Source organism: Typopeltis vanoorti, chromosome 7 (genome assembly GCF_054136105.1).
Source record: "Typopeltis vanoorti isolate ZY-2024b chromosome 7, IOZ_Tvanoo_1.0, whole genome shotgun sequence".
In the NCBI taxonomy this organism is placed as follows: domain Eukaryota; kingdom Metazoa; phylum Arthropoda; class Arachnida; order Uropygi; family Thelyphonidae; genus Typopeltis; species Typopeltis vanoorti.
In genome coordinates, this window is record NC_143555.1 from 155,512,960 (window position 1) to 155,533,289 (window position 20,330).

Here is a 20,330-nt window from a genome sequence, read left to right on the forward strand (position 1 = left end):
TACTCCAAACAGTTAAATAAACAAACAAACTTTCCCAACATAAGCGCCACCATAGCACAATTGGAAGAACAGCGGTACTTTGCATCCTTCAATTGGAAAAGGCTTAGGTCGATTCTTGTTGTGACAAGAGGAATCTTTATATGTTTTTTTTTTTTCGATTAAAGGTGAGTTAGGCGATCTCATATGGTGGTGGCAGTGTTTTTCATCCCGCACGCGGACAAATTTTCCTTGAGAATACATGCAATTTACAGACAAAAAATACCAGTGGTAGTGATGGGTACAGAGAGTTGTAGAATAGGAGCCCTTCTTCAATAAGTCTCTGGACTCCTTGGAGGTGTCATGTAATAATAATCTATAGGCCTATCTCCGTGTCAGTTGTAGTTAGAGTGTTGGAGCAGCTTGTGAGATGTCAACCAGAATCCAGAACTGGGTTGATAGCAGTGGTATTATCTTTGATGGACAGCATGGATTTGCTAAAGTGGTCATGTTTTAGTAATCTTTTTTTTTTTTTTTTTTTTTATGTTGGGCCCGTATACGAGAGATTGGCTGTTCAACTTATAGTACTTTAGTACCATATATGGGTAGTGGGATGGGAGAGGAGGAACTTGTTAACATTCGATTCAAAAGCCTGTATATTGTATTGGGAAATACATCAGGGAAAAGATTGTTCTACAGTACAGCAGTAGTAGGGATGAAGGAGGAGGAAAAGAAACTTGTTCTGTGGGTTTCGAGGTGTACTGTGAAGGGGTGTTGGGAGGCGGCTGTATGTGTTCCAATGGGTTTAGTAGAGAGTGGAGGAATTATTGATGTTATTTCAGATGAGCATTTTCCATGTATTTGTAGAATATACAAATTGCAGAGACTAAGCATCTATGTGAGAGTGGGGGGGGGGTGAGTCAGTAAGAGATGGATCATTTATCAGTCTAATTGCTCTCCTCTGTATTGAGTCAAGCATTTTGAGGAAGCTTTTAGGAGCCCCACTCCAAATGTGAGAACAGTATTCGATAGCTGGGTGGATTTGCGATTTGTATAGGGTTAACAGTTGTTTTGAAGTGAAGTAGCGTCTTGAGTGAAATAGAAAGCCTAGTTTTTTGGAAGCTGAGGATGCAATGGTTGTGATGTATTTATGCCAAGAGAAGACTGATGTCATGGTAATTCCAAGAAGAGAGATTTCATCTTGTCTGGGAATTTGAGTGTTATCGAAAATAATACTGGGGGGAAAAGGATTCTTTTTTGTGTGAAATAAGACAGAAATGGGTTTTACTAGCATTGAAGTTGATGAGGTTATCTGAGCCTCATTGGAGGATGTTTTGGAGATCTGTGGGTTAAAGTGAGTTGTACAAGGTACAACTCACTTTAACCCACAGAACATCAACCATGAGGTTTATCAAATGTAAGGGAGGAGTGCAATGTGCTGTCATCTGCAAAACTGTGTATTGGGTTGGAGGTCAACTGAAGTAGGTCATTGATGTATAGAAGGAAGAGGGTCGGTGAGAGAACTGAACCTTGTGGGACCCCAGCATTTGTTGGATAGTGGGAGGATAGGGAGCCATCTACCATCACATAGTGGGTGTCCAGACAGGAAATTGGCAATCCATCTGCAGAAGTCCTGAGACAGTCCAAATGATGGAAGTTTGCTTAATAAGCCTTTGTGCCAGACCCGGTCAAAGGCTTTAGAGATATCAAGTGCGACAACTTGGGATTCGCCCAATTTTTCCATGGCATATGTACAGAGATGAGTGATATATGACAGCAGGTCACCTGTTGATCGGCATCGACGGAATCCATACTGGTGGTCGTTTAATAGCTGGGTGCCTTCAAGGTAGAGTAGGAGTTGAGAATTAATGGTTTTCTCCATCACTTTGGATAGGATTGAGGTGAGTGAGATAGGGCGGTAGTTAGACAGCAGCGATTTGTCACACTTTTTTTGGGAATGGGTTGAATATAAGCCAATTTCCAGGCTTTGGGATATATACCGGTGGAGTAGGAAAGTGTGTATAGACAGCACAGAATAGGAGTCAGGTCTGCCGCACCGACTTTCAGGACAATTGGAGGAATGCCATCAGGGCCACGGCTTTTTTTTGTGTCTAATTTACAACAGCTTTATGATCTCTTTCTGGCAAAAGGATACAGGGGGCATTGTGTGTTGGGCAGTTGGAATAACTGGGGAACTTTTGCCATTGTCGGTTATGCGTGCATTGGAGGCAAAGTGTGAAGCCAGGAGATTAGCTTTTTCTGTGGGTGATGTTGCAATTGAGCCATTTGGGTACGATAGTGGGGAGCCAGTAGTGTAGGGCAAAAGTTGTGACCAATTGTTTTGGTGAGAGACCAAAATGCATGGCTGCCACTAGGACAGGCTGCAAGCTTCCTGCTTTTTGCCCATTCAAATTCTGTTTTGGAATCATTGATACTTTTTTTGAATCTGTTTCAGGCTTCAGTACAGGTACTGAAGGAGGTTGGTGTTCTTAATTTGAGCCAGTTGTGGTATGCCTGATTTTTCGTTTGCACATTGTTTGGAGAACCAGGGTTTGGATAGGGGACGGCAGTTCAGAATGGTGTGGGGAATGTTATGTTATCATGCCAGTGAGGATTATTTTGGTGATGTGTTCGGTGCATATGTTAGGATTGGAAGTCCAACAATGGGAATGAAGCATAGTAGTCTCGGAGGCTGTCACATTTAGCACTGTTGTAATGCCAGACTATTCTTGTGCAGGTGTGACTGTGTGAGTGTTGTTGCATTGGGCAGGAGATGAGCACTAGGTTGTGGTCAGAATTACCCAAGGGGCTCACTACATTCACTGTATATTTGTAAGGATTGTTTGTAAGGAAGAGGTCTAGGGTATTTGGGGAGTGATTTGGGTTATCTGGTATTCTGGTCGGCTTGTGAACAATTTGTGTAAGGTCATTGGTGATGGCAAAATTTCGGCATCTCTGTCTGCAAGATCTGTACAACTGGAAGAAGAAAGCTAGTTGGTGTTATGAACATTAAAATCACCTAGGAGGATGATTTCACTATTAGGGTAGTGGGACTGGAGAAAATCAACTTTTGAGGAGAGGAAGCTAAAGAGCTCGAAGTGGTTGGTGGCATTGGGAAGCGATAGAGACAGCAGATGAATTTGACTGAGTGGGGGAGAGATACTTTTAGCCAAAGAAAGTCAAAGTTGGGCGATTCAAGGTTAGGTGCTCTCTGGCAGGGTATGTCAGAGCAGATATATGCACACACACCACCCTTGGGTCGAAAGAAAATTAATTTGGAAGTGTTTGTCGGTGTATCACAGATCACTTTGACAAGACGTGGATAGTTCATTCTGTCCTTTCTTCTGTTTACGGGACCAAATCGATGACATTTGATGATTTACCGTTTTCCTCCGGAAAGTTCAAAATAATGGCATCGAGTGTCCTGTTTTCGGCCTCACGCGACGAGTGTACCGCTGATGCGATTAAATCACGGAGTTCGTTAGTGGGTACAGATGCACTTGTGATCGGCCGCTGATCATCGAATATCTCAAGCTTTGTTTCAAGCTTTCAGATTTTGGAAGAGAAAGTATCGATCATGTTACTGAGGTGTTGTTCGAGATCTTTGAATCGTTTGCCTATATTTAGAGCTGTTTAACGGAGGGGAGGCATATCGAAGAGAAAAATGGCTGGTTCAGTTCGATAAGTAACTTGAGCACTGAATCCTCTACTTTCACACAGTAAGTATGTAGCCAGTTGCGGCAGAAGTCGCACGATATGCCTTTTTTCGTTTCGGTAATTTCGGTTTCACAACTGCGGCACTTCGTATTGTCTTTCAGTTTGTTGCCTATCGGCTGCGCTACGCTGATGGAACTCGAAATAATCTTTCGTTGCTGGTGCCATCTTAATTTCGCATGGTTGGCATATTGGGCACTTTCACATGGCTGTTTTTTTGCTTGAATAATAACTAATATGAAGTACTATGGGTACTTACGAGTTGTGTAGAAGTAGCTGGCTCCTTGGTACCCTCTGTATTCCATTTACTGGTTGTTTTGCACAAAAGGGATAGTTGCAATTGCGATAAAACTCAGGAGCACAAGTTTAACGAAACTTATTCACAGGCGCCTCCTACTTGTAAACTTACTTATTACAATAAGGAGACTTATTCACAGGCACCTCCTACTTGTAAACTTACTTATTACAATAAGGAGATGACTTCATTGGGCAAAGGAGATGATATACAGTAGTATACTTAGATTTTGAAGGCTTTTGATAGATTACTGCATGATAAGTTGAAAGTCAAACTAGAGAGGATGGGGTTGGATATTAGACTAGTGTACTGGATTTAGAAATTGTCTATCTGATAAGTATCAACAAGTTATGTATGAGGGAACAATATTCTGGAAGAGGAAAATCACTTGCAGTGTGCCCCTGGAATCTGTTTTAGAGCCATTGCAGTTTAGCCTGTATGCTAATGATATTGAGGAATATTTATTATTATTATTATTATTATTATTATTATTATTATTATGTGACACCTACAGAGAGTCTAAAGACTCATTGACGGAGAGTGTGCCAACAGCATCAAACAATTGTTCCCCTGCCAACTACTAACTGTAATCAAACTTGCTTAACTTTCGCAAGCCATTAGTAGCAGAGACTCTACCAATCGACCAACCTTTGCTAGCTTTGGGTGGGGATATTCAGTTCTTTGCAGATGATCCAAAACTGGGACGAACTAAGAGGAATAGAGCAGATGTTGTGGCCTTACAAGAACACTTGAATAGATTGGGTGAATGGGCATGGGAGTGGAGATGCCAATTCACTCAGTCAATGTTGCAAAATGTAAAGTTTTAAAATTTGGGAAACAAAGATGAGATGGGATGTAGAATTTAATCTTGGTGGGGATATATTGTTGGAGGTAGAGGATATAAGAGATCTTGGGGTGATAGTGGATAAGGATCTGAAATTTAGGGGACACATTGCCAAAATTATGAGGACAACACAAAGAATTCTGGGAATGTGCAGAGGACACTGACTTGTAGAAGTAAGGAGATTCTTGTTCCATTGTATAAGGCATTGATTAGGGGCCACATATGGACTACTGTGCACAGATTTGGTCACCTGGTTTTCAAAAGGACAAAGATGTTGGAGACGGTCCAGAGGCAATTGACTAAGGCAGTTTCTGATCTCTGGAATGTTGAATATGTTGAAAGGTTGAGAAGATGCAATTTACAGTCTAGTGGATAGGAGGAAGAGAGGTGATATGATAGAGATTGTACAAGTTGGTAAGGGGTTGTTATAGGATCAATGTTGAAAAGGTGTTTCATAGAATAGAGATCAGGAGAGAACAAAAGGTCATCCCTTGAAGCTGTATAAGGAGGGTGGGAACAAGGGAGTGAGAAGCAGGTTTTTTGCATGCAGAATTCTGAAATTGGAATGCCTTGTCTGAGAGTGTGGTGTCTGCATTTGAATGATGAGCTGTGTGTATGACAAACTGACTTCCTAGATTAGTCTTTGGCTCCATGAGGTCTTAGGATAATAATGATAATAATAATAATTTCCCCCTGCTGCTCCCAACAATATGGAATCATAAAAGCCTTGTAAACAGAGCTGCCAGCCTCTGTTCCAACCAAGCTTCCCTCACAGCTGAACTCTCCTTTATACCTTTGTATCCAATGGCTATAGATGAACTAACTTCCTCATAAAGGCTTATTCCTTTCAACATACTGATTATAGTAATGCTATTACTATTCTCTCAGAAAACTGTCATAAGTTTAAAGAAATATAATTCTCGTCATGACGAGAGGAATCTTTATATGAACTTTTTCGATTGAAGGTGAGTTAGTTGATCTCATATGGAAGTAGCAGGTTTTTTCCTCCTGGAAACTTGGGTTTTTCATCCTGCATACAGACAAATCAGAACACACACAATTTACAGACAAATTATACTTGCTGTGGTGGTGGACAGTAGATGCTGTTGATGTAATTGATTGAGAGTAGAGGCTTGGTGTAGTGGTGGAGATGGAGAATTGTATAGTAGGTGGCCTCCCGCGATGAGTCCACTATTATTCATGACTCCTTGCAGGCGTCAAGAATAATAATAATAATAATAATAATTGCTGCACTGTTTTCAAACCTAATATGAAGCAAGCTGCCTTCGCTTGCCTAAGTATCAAATCCCCTCTTTGTTCATGCAACTTACTGCGGACAAGCTGGGAAAGGAAATCTGCTAATGAGGAATGCTTTGAGGAACACAAGTATATCTGTTGCCAAACTGTTGTTAGTCAGGTCTAAGCCAATCATATCTTGGACACCATGCACAGAATCAAATGGAAAAAAAAAACTACTCTGCTTCACTGCAACAAATACAAATGTGACTTTTTTTTTTTTTTTTTTTTTTTTTTGGAATCAGCAGCATATCTCACAGTTTGTGTGTGAAACTTCTCAAGATTTGGGAAACAATAACTCTTTGACTTCCCACCCAATAGCCAAGGCAATCTAACAGCATCTATAGAAGAGATTCCCCCCCCCCGCCTTTTCTTTCTCTCTCTCTTTGGACATAGGAAGATATTCGGCTACACTTTAGTCTAGTATCTTCCACTTATTTGTGTGATTTTGTGTGTGTTATTAGAATTTTTAAACAGCCTCTCTTCAACTTATGACATATGCGACCTACAACCACTCACACTTACCATATTACCATGGTCACTGAATATCACCTCACTCCTGCAATCCATGGACCAGGTTGTGATTGTTGTCTTTGAGGCATATTAAGAAATACTTTTGTTCAGATTGTTGCTGTTATTGCGTTGAGAAAAACCCTCAGAGACTTTTAGAAGGAGATTATATCGTGCAGATGCAATGGAGTTAGGTGACCAGCAGAATAGAAGACGGTGCTGAAAATCTATAGTCAATACATTTACAGGATTTGAGAAAGACAAAGCCTTATAAGGGACTAATGATGAGATAGTGCTGTTAACTGAGAATTTGTAGTTGGAGGTTGACAATGAAGATGTACAGTTAGTAGAAAATGTGGAAGAGGTCTCAAATAAAGACTATGTAAAGCTAGAAACATTATTATTATTATTATTATTATTATTATTATTATTAAACAAGACCTCATGGAGTCAAAGACTCATCTAGGAGGTCCTTTTATCTCACACACATCTCATCATACCGGGTCTTAAACACATTCAAACTCCTTGCAGACACCACACTCTCAGGCAAGGCATTCCAATCATTCACAACTCTGCACGAAAAAAACCTGCCTCTCACTCCCCTACTCACACCCTCTTTATACAGTTTCCAGGGATTACCTCTGGTTCTCCCCTGATCTCCCACTATTCGCTGTAGAACTTCTCCACCATTGATCCTATAGCAACCCCTTACCAACTTGTAGGTCTCTATCATATCTCCCCTCTTCCTTCTCTCCACTAGTCTCTGCAAATTACATCTTTTCAATCTTTCCTCATACTCGACATTCCAGAGGTCAGAAACTACCTTAGTCAGTCGCCTTTGGACCCTTTCCAACATCTCTTCATCCTTCTGAAAACCAGGTGACCAAATCTGGGCACAATAGTCCATGTGTGGCCTAATCAAAGCCTTATACAATGGAACAAGAATCTCCCTACTTCTACACGTCAGTGTCCTCCTCATCATTCCCAGTAGTCTTTGTGTTGTCTTCACAATTTTGGCGATGTGACCCCTAAATTTTAGATCCTTATCCACTATCACTCCCAGATCTCTTATTTCCTCTACTTCCAACAATATATTTTCACCAAGCATAAATTCTGCATCCCATCTTTGTTTTCCAAATTTTAAAACCTTACATTTTGCAACATTGAACTCACATCCCCATTTGCTTGCCCAATCACTCAATTTATTCAAGTCTTCTAGCAAGGCCACAACATCTTCACTACTCTTTATGGTTCGTCCCAACTTTGCATCATCTGCAAACAACTGAATATCTCCATCCAAATCTTCGCCAATATCATTAATATACAAGTTAAATAATAATGGCCCTAAAACAGATCCCTGAGGCGTTCCACTAGTGACTTTCCTTTTCCTGGATATTGCACCCCCATACACAACTTGTTGATACCTATCAGATAGCCAGTCTCCAATCCAATGCACTAATCTAATATCCAACCCCATCTGCTCTAGTTTGACTGTCAACTTATCATGAGGCACTCTATCAAAAGCTTTTGCGAAATCCAAGTATATTACTGTGTATCCTTCTCCTCTGTCCAAGGAAGCAGTCACTTTATTGTAATAAGTAAGTAGATTACTAAAACACGACCTCCCTTTAGCAAATCCATGCTGTCCATCGAAGATTATACCATTGTTGTCAACCCAACTTTCGATCCTAGTTCTCACAAGCTTCTCCAACAACTTAACCACAACACCTGACACAGAGATAGGCCTATAGTTTGATGCTTGAGTTCGATCACCTCCTTTATGAAGTGGCACAATCTTGCCCTCCTTCCACTCTTTAGGAACTTGACCAAGTGCAAGACTCGTATTAAAAAAATATGTCAAGGCAGGTGTCAACTCTCTGGCACATTCCTTCAGAATACGCGGTGATATATTATCAAGTCCCACAGCCTTATTTACATCTAGTTTACTCAACTCCCCAAACACCTCTTGCTCACTTACAATCAGTCTCTCCTCCCCATCATCAACTGCTCTTAATCTCTCCATGAAGTCACATTCACAAGATTGAAAGATCTTTATGAACTGCTCATTAAGTATCTCCACCACACATTCTGCAACAGCTGTCTTTATACTATTTCCTCCAATCAATGTCATCCTTCCATAAGCATTCTTTCTTTTGCTGGCTACATATCGAAAGAACTCCCTAGGATTCTTTTTAGCTTCATTAGCTAACTGCTGTTCATACCTCTCTTTAGCTACTCTCACCAACCAAGTCACTCTCCTTGCCTGGTCTTTGTAGAACTCATGAAATTGGTTACTTCCACTTCTCTTATGCTGCCTCCACAATGCCCTTTTTCTCTGTATTGCATGCTTAATCTCTTTATTCATCCATCTCACACCTAACTTATTTAATCTTCTCACCCGTGGTATACATTTAGACATTGCATCCACTAAATATTTTTTGAAAATCCCCCAAGCTGCATTGATCTCTTTTCCAGCTAACTCCTCATTCCATGCTACACCTGCAAGCTGTCTCCTGAGCTCTTCATAATCACCCCCCTTGTAGTTCCACAAACATAGAAGCAGTAGAAGAAGAAAAGAAAAAAAAACAGAGGAAACACAAGGAAGAAGCCAAGGCCCTAAAAAGTTTTTTTTTCCCAATGGAAAAGTTGACAGAGAAATTTGCCTCTGTATTAGTAAAGCAGACAGAATGATGCAAGTGGCAATTGCTTACTACAGAAAATTTCATGCAGAAAATAAAAGGAAACATATGCAGACTAAGTTGGATGTAACATACAAAATTTTAAAGAGTGCCATTTCTGCTGTCACCTCATCCCCCTGAAGATAAGTCTAGAACTGCCAAGTTATGCTTCTAATAAACCATCCTCAGAATGTTTTTTTGCATTTCCTGAATATGAAGAATTTGTTGTCAATGACCTAGCCTCTCTGCCTCTTCTGATGAATTGTCCAATTAATAAAACAGCAGCTTTGAAGACTTACTCTTGCTCCATGTGCATTCATCTGATTATTTTACTTTTAAGTGCACAAAAGGACTGTGCATTCATATGTCATTAATTATTATATTACAGTTGCATAAAGAAATTTTAAGTTATAATTTATATATTGTATTATTTCACTATAAACAAAAACTAAAATTAGTTACAAATATAACAAAAGAGACCTACAAATTTTAGCATTCAGGCATCCTTGTGGTTTATATAGTGATTTCCAACTTATGTCAGGATCATCAAAACGGAACCTCAATATAAGTCTGATGGTATTGTATTCCAGATGATGCCTCTGTGGCAGATATGAACTATTGGCACTATTAAACCTGATGACGAGAAAACAGTTGAAATCAGGTCTTGCTGAACAAACCTAACTGAAGCTTTTTGTTCAGTGAATTATTTTATTCACAATGATATAAGATCTGGTAGAGGTTCATCTCTGCTCGCCATCTACTGTAATTAGCTGAATTTCAAATAAATGAAAATATCATTCCACATATGTGCAAGTCTACATATTCTATGTTTCAATTAAAAATGAAACAATCAGTCTTATATTACCTTTAAATGGGTAGGTATTATATATCCACGTGGCTTGCTAGTTTCATTACCTGGCCAGATAATTTCACCAACATTTAGTTTTAGATCGCGTTTCATCTTTTCCTGGAAAGAAACATTTATAATTCATAATAATTCCTAGTTAGTTTTGTTATCAATATCCAATTGAGAAGCACTTAAAAATAATAACAATTATTATCACACTAAACAGTATAATTTAAAAATTCGTTTAAAGCAGCATATTATCCCTTAAATTAAAGATGCCAAGAAATTATATTCTTCAAGAAATTTAATCCTTTATCCACGTGTAAATAAACAAAGTTTGCCTGAAGTATTCTCAGGACTGGGCAACTCGTATATAGAAGCTAATGACTTCACATCACTTGCCTTAGTATCCCATAATGCAAAGCACACATCCTTACAGACATGTATAATGCTATGCATTGTGGGAAGGGTCACTACTCAGGCTGGTTTTAACCTTTACTGAAGTCTCATCAGCAGGACCAGACCCAGAAGTGATACCAAAGCTGAAGTAATGCAGAAGTCATATTTCCATATACAAGTAGTCAAAAGGTGTCACACCTTATTAGTAAAATATTCTTGATTTCCTTACACTTGGATAAAGTATTAAACTAAGAATATAATTTCTTGGCATCTTCAATTGATAGTATAACCAAGTGGAAAAACTTTCAACAAATATTATCCCTTGCAATGCATTCCAATTCACCATTAAAATCTACCACCCTTTTGACTATTTATACTATTTGCTTATTTATACTCTACTTCCAGGGGCCCACTTAAAGTTCAAAGCTAGATAACTTGGAGGAGACTTCCACATAGTCTTTTACAGAATGTGGAAAACCAATCAGGGTTTCTGATCTAATGTCCAATCCTCACCTTGTTAGCAGGAATCTACCTGGATACTGAATGAATTTTTTTTTATGTTGCCCCCACTCATGAAAGGTTATTTGCAAAACCTATAATGCATTTTGTACAGTGGGTTGGCTAATAATTTTTTCTATTTTTATCAATTTTTATATTTATTTTATTATTTTTTTGGAAACCCTGCTCTAGAAGAAACATGGAACTTTTTCAAGCCACTTCAGGCCTCCAATAAGTGGGGCAGTGATCTCACACCAGGTGATGAAATTCATCTCTCACTTAAATGAGGATAGGTTGGCAATATGGGTTCACTTGAGATAGAAAAAAAAATCCATTAAAAATCTGAAATGTGAGAAGGTAGTTGGAGTAAATGATAATTGAATATAAATGCTCAACTATGGAGGTATAAAAGTTTTCAAGTGGCTGCACTGCATAATTCAAATGGCATGGCCAGAAGATCAAATTCCAGATATTCTAAATTGGAATAGAGCTCTCATAGTACCCATCTATTAAAATGGAATTAAAAATGAATGTAAGAATTACAGAGGAATTTGTCATGAGGATGCAGAGAGTGAAGGTGAAAGGGATGTTAATGATCTACAAGGTCATGTGTGATATGCGAGAAGATATGAAAGAGTTGCTGGGACACATAAAAAAGAAGAGTGAGAAAGTAAAAGTTGTGAGTCTGCTGTCATGGTATGACAGAGGCAAGATGAGACAGAGAGCTGTTATAGCCAGTGAGTCAGTGAGAAGATTGTGAAGGAAAAATGGTGTGGAGAATGTAGATGTGTAAGAATGTAGAATGTAGGAATAAGAATGTAGGAGTGAGTTTGATGGCAGGAAGGAAGGAAGGATTTTCATAAGATGGATGGCTTGCATTTGAATGAATATAGGTTATGGTTTTTAGCACTCACAACTGACTCTGCCAATGCGTTCCACTTGTTCACCACTCTCGAACCAAAAAATCTAGTCCTCATACCCTTATTAACCACTCTTACTTAATGATGACCTCTTGTTCTTCCACCACTAGCCAACTGCTGAAATATTTTCCCTACATCAATCCTATAAATCCTATTTAGTACTTAATGATTCTATATCCCCTCTTCTCCACTTATCAACCAACTTCTGCAACCCATCTATTCTCAATCTATCAATACAAGAGCATTCCTTACACCACTCACCAACTTGGTCACTCACATCTGAATCTTCTCTGCCACTTTCTCATCTGCAAGGAATCCAGGCAATTAGACCTGAGCACAGTAATCCAGATGTGTATGCACCAAAGCCTTATGAAGAGGAATAGTAATTTCTTATATATATATATATATATATATATATATATATATATATATATATATATATAATTTTTTTTTTTAATATTGATAATGTTGAGGTTTACATGGATAAATATGTTTATCTTGTGACCAAAGTTTTAAAGTGAGTTCATTAGTGGTATTAGTCAAAATTTTAGCAGATGAGTATAGTTAGGTTGCATACAGGAGATATAGAACGATACAAAGTTTTATTTTATGGTTATAATCATCTCTGATAATTTATTTTTTCCGATCAGATAAGTGACATTAAAAGGATATCTTAATTTATATTTCGTGAAGCAGCAGCAGCACGAAATTTATTTTATTTTTTTATTATTTCATTTTGTTAATCGTTTCTCATCGGTCATCGCTCTTTATATCGAATTTTTGTACACATGTTGTCTACAATATTTTTCACTAAATGGGTAAATTAAATTCAACATTATTAAAATAACATTTATGAAATATTTCATTTTTTTTCTAATTATAAGGAAAAGTTCTTTATTAGTGTTTAATTTATTAGAAGAATAACGATAACGAAATACGAGAGTTATGGTATAAAATTAAAAATTAACATGAGCTACTTATCCCAGTAAAAAGATTTCTTGTTAATCAAAACTAAAGCTTTCATTTGATTAATAATATTGTTAATAAAATCAGTTTTATTTTTGATTACTAAAATCATGATATTTACGAGCGCTCCTACAATGTTGTTGGTTTTGGGCGGAAACCAAACGATGAAAACGAAAACCAATCGGTATTTTTCAGAAAGCAAAACGCAATTATCCAAATGCATTTGCTTCCAACTGAAAGTTGTATTTTATCATGAAGGCGCTAGAGTGACCCTGCGCCATGTATGTATCATTTTCAAATGATGGAATTTTTACAAACAATTATTTAATTGTACGCATTTAATTTGCAAAAGATGGATTTTTACAATTAACTACAGCGTTAATCAACAAAAGATGGAATATTTGTCTGAAGAATTTACATTCTTTAGCATACCAGAATTTGTGGCAGTTTCTCGTGCTTCACAATACGGCAATAACTGCTATAATAGCTTATAACAACAGAATATAATTGGACAGAAAAATAAAATAATCGAGGACAAATTTCCGTTTTAATTTTATGTCTTAAACTCATATTTAGTTATTATTTTCTGAATTAAACACTAGGGTATAGGTCCTTATAATTGCCGACAAAGAAGTGAAGCGAAAATCAAATATTTCATAGATAATTATGAATTAACAATAATTATTATTAGTAGTAGTAATAATAATAATAATAAATGAAACGAAGCAAAGGTATATCATCTAAATTAGAACTGTATATTGTTGAAAGGAAGAATCAATCAGTTAATAGAAATACGAAGATTTTTTGTTTTTTTTGTTTGTTTCTGCTTTGTGGCAGCTGGGGGGGGGGGGGGAAGAAAAAAAATGTTCCAGCCTTTCATTTCAGTTCGAAATCAGCAGGGATGTACACCAGTTCAATTTAATATAAATGAAATTCTAAAGCGCCCAGTACAATTTTTTATTTTTTTATGGAAGTTTGTGGAACTCAAGTCGACTTACACAGCAGTGTAATTCAACTGCGAATCAGTTTTTATACTTCGTTTTTTTTTTTTTTTATTTCGTTTTAGTTAAACTATCTTTAAATAAAAACAGCACCGCGGACTGCTAATTGCTCACTACTAGACAATAAGTTTACCTGCTAGCGAGGCTTCAAAAGCCAGGAAGAAAAAATAAAAAATAAAAAATTTGCAGCTAAATTTCTAGAAATATTCACACCATTCTGTAAGGGAAAACAAATAATAGTAACAATAAAATAAAAATATACATTCCGCCTCCTCCTCCGATCGACATTTTAGTCATACATGAAATATTTATTCATTTCATAACTTTCGTTTAATATTAAAAAGTGTCGTACTTCACGTGTATGTGATTTATGTTTCCTGGAGTGGCTGGTGATCGAAAAACTGCCTTAAACCCACAGAGACATGCCAGGATATCTGCAGACTTATTTATTCGTATATCTTTTAAAATGTTAGAAATTAATCCCGTGGATGAAAAAAAAGAAAAAGAAAGAAAGAACATTATTGTTGTGGCAACTTCGCAAGGTATAAGGTTTTTTTTTTTTTTTTTGGCTTGTAAAAATAAACACTCCTGTTGTTCTTAAACTATAGAGAAAAAGACTTTCAGCTAAGAAATCTGAGATGTAGAATTAACCGAAGTAAACTCCAAATTAATTATTTTAAGAATACGCAGTACAGCACAGCATGTCGAAAGTAGAATAGTAAAAAATAACAATATGAACAACTTTCTTTTATTTCCTAAGGATTATCCGTCGAATTTATTTACAGCAGCGCCACAATGTGTCACTTGCAAATTGCACAGATAATACAATTGACACCGGAACTGTTTTAAAATTCAAATGAAGACTTCTATTGATCAAAGCTGGCACACTGAATTTGGTTAATTTTCTTTTGTTTCCAGTAAATGCCCTGTTTCACCTTGGTTCAGTTGATGCTTCTTGACATTTTGTGCTCTCCTTCCGGCAGTAATTCACATACTGCAATAATGAATAATTTTTGAAGGATATCTTAAGCTTATAAATAATGAAATATAAATGCAAAGAAATATAAGAAATGATATCGAATATTTAAATGCCACGTTTTTGCATCTGCAGTCATAATGCTATTAAAAAAAGGAAAAATTAAATTTCTCTATGTAGCCTATTTTTATGGAAAAATAAAAAGTTCCAGTTTTATAGAAAAATAGGAAGTTCCATAAAGTAATATTTTTATAGAAAAATAAGAAAATACAGTGTTTTTTTTTGCAGAAGATTTTAGAACTTCCTTAGAAAACTGATTTTTTTCTAAATGTGTTTTATTCTTATAGAAAGCTAATCATACTAAAATAAGCAATTCAAAATTTGAAGTTTTTCAGTTAAGACTAAATGGCTTCGCTTTCTCCATTGGAGAATCTAAGGGAATCTAATAAAATATGTTAGGGGATTTTTTTCCCTATGATCAAGACCTTTCTCAGAGTACAGTAGACCGTTCAGGGAATCTAATCTTATGGTTCTATTATTATTATTATTATTATTATTATTATCATAGTTTTAAAGTGGTTCCAACTCCTGTTTTAAGTTGAAAGTGCTCCCAAGTAACCCTACTTATCACGCCGAAGACAGTGATATAAAATTCAACGAGATCGGCTAAGAAGAAACCAAATTTTGAAGTGTTGAAAAGGGAACAGAGATGACCGTGGTCAACAACCAGCGAAGAACAAAGGACATCGCCATCTTTATAATCATGCCTCACTGCCTAAGGGAAGAAAGGTGAGTCATGAAGTGTATCAAATGCCTGGAGGAGTTATTGTCCAACGGAAATAATATAACTTGTACGAAATGCAGTAGGATTCTACACTTAAAATGTGCCGGCTTTTCAGAAACAACCGGGCAACATAAATATGAACCCGATGTAACACGTGAGGAATGGAAGTGTGTAATCTGCATGAGGAACAAAGAAACGCACGTAAGGCAGCCACCTACGATGCAGCCGATTATACAGGAGGCAAAATCAGATGACGAACTGAACAGACAAAAAAACGCAGGTGAGTCCTATAATTTAAACTTTTTAAGTATACTAATAGAAAACGGTCTAGTGACTATAAAAGCCAGCTTAGTAGATCTTGTGCAAGAACTCTTTAAGAAACAGAACGAACAAATAACAAAAAAATCTAGAGAATATGAAGATTTGGTAAAACATAATAATTTAGCAGTTATAGAAGTGTTGCAAACGGTAAAAGACATTAAAATGAGCATTAACGCACTAAAAGACAGGCAACACAATTTGATGAAAGAGACATCCGAACTCCGTCAAGAACTTCATTCTCTAAAACTACAATACGAACGTTTAAATCAGCAACAACATAAAAAAGATCTTGTCATAAACGGTCTTCCTGAAACTGCACCTACAGAAAACCTCAGAGATGTGGTTTTAAAATTAGGCCATGTAATTGATATCCCCCTACAGCTTAACGAGATTCAGGCCGTAAATCGGATTCCTAGGAAGAGCAAAAACCAAGGCTTCCCACGACCTGCACCAGTCATAATTCGTCTTAAGAGCAAGTCCACAAGAGACAATCTCATAAAAGCCAGCAGACAGAAAAAACTAGTTGCCAAGGACTTGAACGCACAGCAAGACAATACACCAATCTTCCTATCTGAATATTTAACACCATTCAACCAGAATCTGTTGTACCAAACAAGAAAAGCAAAAATGGAAAAAAATTACCAATTTTTGTGGACCAGAGATGCCAAGATATTCATAAGGAAGTCACAAACTTCAAAGCCGATACAAATTAAAAGCACAGAAGACATAGAAAGGCTGCCACTGTGAAGAAAAAAGCCTCCTAAATAGTTCAAAAAGAAGCCCACAATAAAAAAAAAGAACGTGAGCCATCAAGACAGATGCGATAATACAGGATATATCGGCAATTTCACTTTGATCCGACCTTTCCGATCATTCATTTGACCTCCCAAAGATCTGCCTACTTCCAATACAGCAACCAAATCAATAACAAATATATGTATATATAACCAGTATCACCCTCAGATAAGCTAATTACAAAGCTTCGAGGGTGCAGTTGAGTTACATCGCAGTAATAGTATTTATCTAACATTATTCACTTAACATTCTGTAATGAATTCTAGTAGTAAACAGAAAATGTGATAGTAATACTTCAGTTATATATTTAAGTTTAAAATTATATATTTAATTTACAATTTAAATTAAAAAAAATATCATTATGTAAACTGCAACATAAGTAATATTGTTTAACTTGTGAGTCATTAATAATAAACACGATTACTATGATTATTATTAATGGTAATAATACACACTTTTTACTCTTGTGTCAATGAAAAATTCTGCAAATGATAATGATATTAAGAGTAATTATAATTCTAACTGAATCATTTTGCAAGAAAAAGATGCATTGTTACCTAAATATTAGTCTATTCATGTAATTATTTGAGGGATAATAAACTATTAAAAAAAAAAAAAAATTATTATTATTAACAACTACATAGACAACTACAGAACATTAAACCAACTCTGGAAAACATACCAACAAAGTTAATATGCCATTAACACGAATATACTCATCACAGATCACCAGCATCCAATGCCAACATCCCATTCATAAACAGTAACAAAAATAAAAATATTGAATGCTAATCCCACTCTCTTCATAAAAGCTAACCCAAGCTTCGGAGTAGGTGGGATTAATCGCCTCATTCATCTACACGTAATCCTGATAATCAAAGACTGCAAATTATGTAACAAAACAGTCAGTACGGTGTATAATAATAATGAACATACAGCTTAAAAAAAAGTATATGAATTTGTATCCAAAGAAAACAAACATTGAAAAAGAAATAATGTGCCTTAAACTGCGTACAGAATATTGTAGAGAGCATCAAGTGTAATATGCATTAATTGTGAATATGTAAATACTCTGTACGATGAAAATAGAAAAATTGTTATTTTATACATAATATGTAAACATGCAAAAAAAGTCTGTAATAATCATATGTATGTAATTTATCTGAGACATTATCATATTATTATTATTATTATTATTATTATTATTATAAGATATTATGAGAAGGAATTATGATAATATTAGGAGAGGGCGCTTTAGCAGCAAGCGGTCGGAAGTACGCTATTTCGATGCTCCCATATTTTAAGTTGCAAAGTAGAGCTTTTCTTGTGAATTAAAATTTAAAGTACATCAGTGAATTCCGTTCTTCGAGACGAACATATTGATGTAAAAACTGTAAGTATCTGTTAAGTAATAAGTAAAATATAAGTATTCAAAGCTTGAAGTATACGTTGGTCAACTACGCGAGAAGAGAACAAAGGAAGTCGCCATATTAGAAATTATAGCAAGATCGTCAAATAAGAAGTATGAAGTGCTACAAATGCCAAGAAGACTTAACGGGGGAAGAAAACCACGTAACATGTAGGAACTGCCAGAGAAACATGCATTTTCTATGTTCAGGATTGTGAGGCTACTTGGCAGCGAAAATCAAACAAGAATCGTGACGAGTGGAAGTGTCCCCATTGCAGAGACAACAAAGGAACGTCGCCTTCGACCGCAAGCGGAAAACTGCACATGCAGAAAACAACTGCAGGCAGTAAACAGCTATCAACAACAGAGGGAATTAAAAACAAAGAAAACAACAACGGAAACCCAGGTGAGCCAACTTTAAATGCATTACTTGAAAATAGATTACAAAACCTAAAAGACAATTTAATCGATTTGGTTGGCGAGCTATTTAAAAAACATACCACACAAATTACAGAAAAATTCAACCAATATGAGGAATTTATTAAATTTAATAATAACTCGGTAGAAGGTGTATTACAGACCGTTAGAGAAATTAAAAACTGCGTCAAAGAGCTAACGGAAAGACAGTATAATTTAATTAAAGAAACAACGGAACTACAGCAAGAACTAAACTCTTTAAAGCAACAGTACGAACTCTCAAACCAACAGCAGCACAAAAATGATCTCCTCATAAATGGTCTCCCAGAAATAGCTACAGAACATCTAAGAGACTCTGTAATACAACTAAACTAAAAAATAAGTTCTCCCATTGAATCAAGAGACATACAGTCAGTGCATCGGTTACCACAAAAAAGGAAAAGAGAAAATAATACCTGTCCTTTTCCCGTCGTAGTGCGACTCACCAACAGACCAATAAAACTACACTTATAAAAGCTAGCAGGATTAAAAAACGAATAGTCAAGGATCTGAAAGGAGACCACGACAACACCCCAATATACTTGTCCGAATACCTAACGCCATACTATCAGAAAATATTCTACCAAGCAAGGAAAGTAAAAACAGAAAACAATTACCAGTTTGTATGGATAAGAGACAGCAAAATATACCTTAGAAAGACAAAAGACGCAAAACCAATCGAAATAAAATCCGTAGACGACCTCAACAGGCTGCCACATTGAAAGGAATATTGACAACTCGTAAAGAAGGAACAGCACACCAACTAACATGAATACGGACCATCAAGCAGACGTAATCACCCCGGAACATGATAATTGCCACATTCTGAAATCAATAACGGAATGGAAACAAGTGACAATTCCCAAAAAAGGACTAGCTATTCTCCACATCAACATCAGAAGCATTCAAAAATACTGGCTGACCCTGCAAGCTTATCTGAAGGAAGATATAGACGAAATAGACATTTTAATACTGACTGAAGTAACTACGACAAACGAAGAGGCATCCACCTACCAAATGCCACACTTCCAACAACACAAACACTGCAGACAAACAAAACGAGGCGGTGGTATAATAATATCTACCAAAGATAAACTAGAAGACAGAAATAAACTATAAATTAGAATACGCAGAAAACATATGCATCGAAATTAAAAACATCAAACAAGAAAACTCCCTGATTTTAAACGCAATATACAGACCACCCAACTTAAGCACCACAAAATTCCTAGAAGAACTAAACAGATGGCTTTCAACCATGGAAGTAGGCACCTCAGAATACTTGATAATAATAGGAGACATTAATATAAACATTAGAAACATAAATAACAACACAGAACAATACCTAGACCTATTATCGGCATATAACATAACCCCATCCATACAGTCGTATACACGAGAAGAGATCGTCGGAAACACAACAACCTCAACCTGCATTGATCATATAAATATAAGGGCCCCTCCAAACAGCCACACAGCAGCCGTTATAACATGCAAACTGGCAGACCATTATTTCACAGCATTACAGTTACACACTGAACCAGAACCCATAAAAATCACTGAGACTACAAAACAGTATTATAGCATTCTAAACGAAACAATAGTAATCGATGAAATCAGAAAAACAGACTGGATGCAGATAGCAT

The 20,330-nt window shown here is 36.5% G+C and overlaps 1 protein-coding gene across 1 annotated transcript in view; it reads right to left on the reverse strand.

The window, feature by feature from the left end:
- LOC150105230 (glutamate [NMDA] receptor subunit 1-like) overlaps nucleotides 1-20,330 on the reverse strand; it is a 550,508-nt gene that overhangs the window by 309,732 nt on the left and 220,446 nt on the right. Inside the window, exon 8 of the mRNA XM_090395141.1 lies at nucleotides 10,179-10,280. Within this exon, the coding sequence (XP_090251267.1) occupies nucleotides 10,179-10,280 (102 nt within the window). The remainder of the gene's footprint in view (nucleotides 1-10,178; nucleotides 10,281-20,330) is intronic.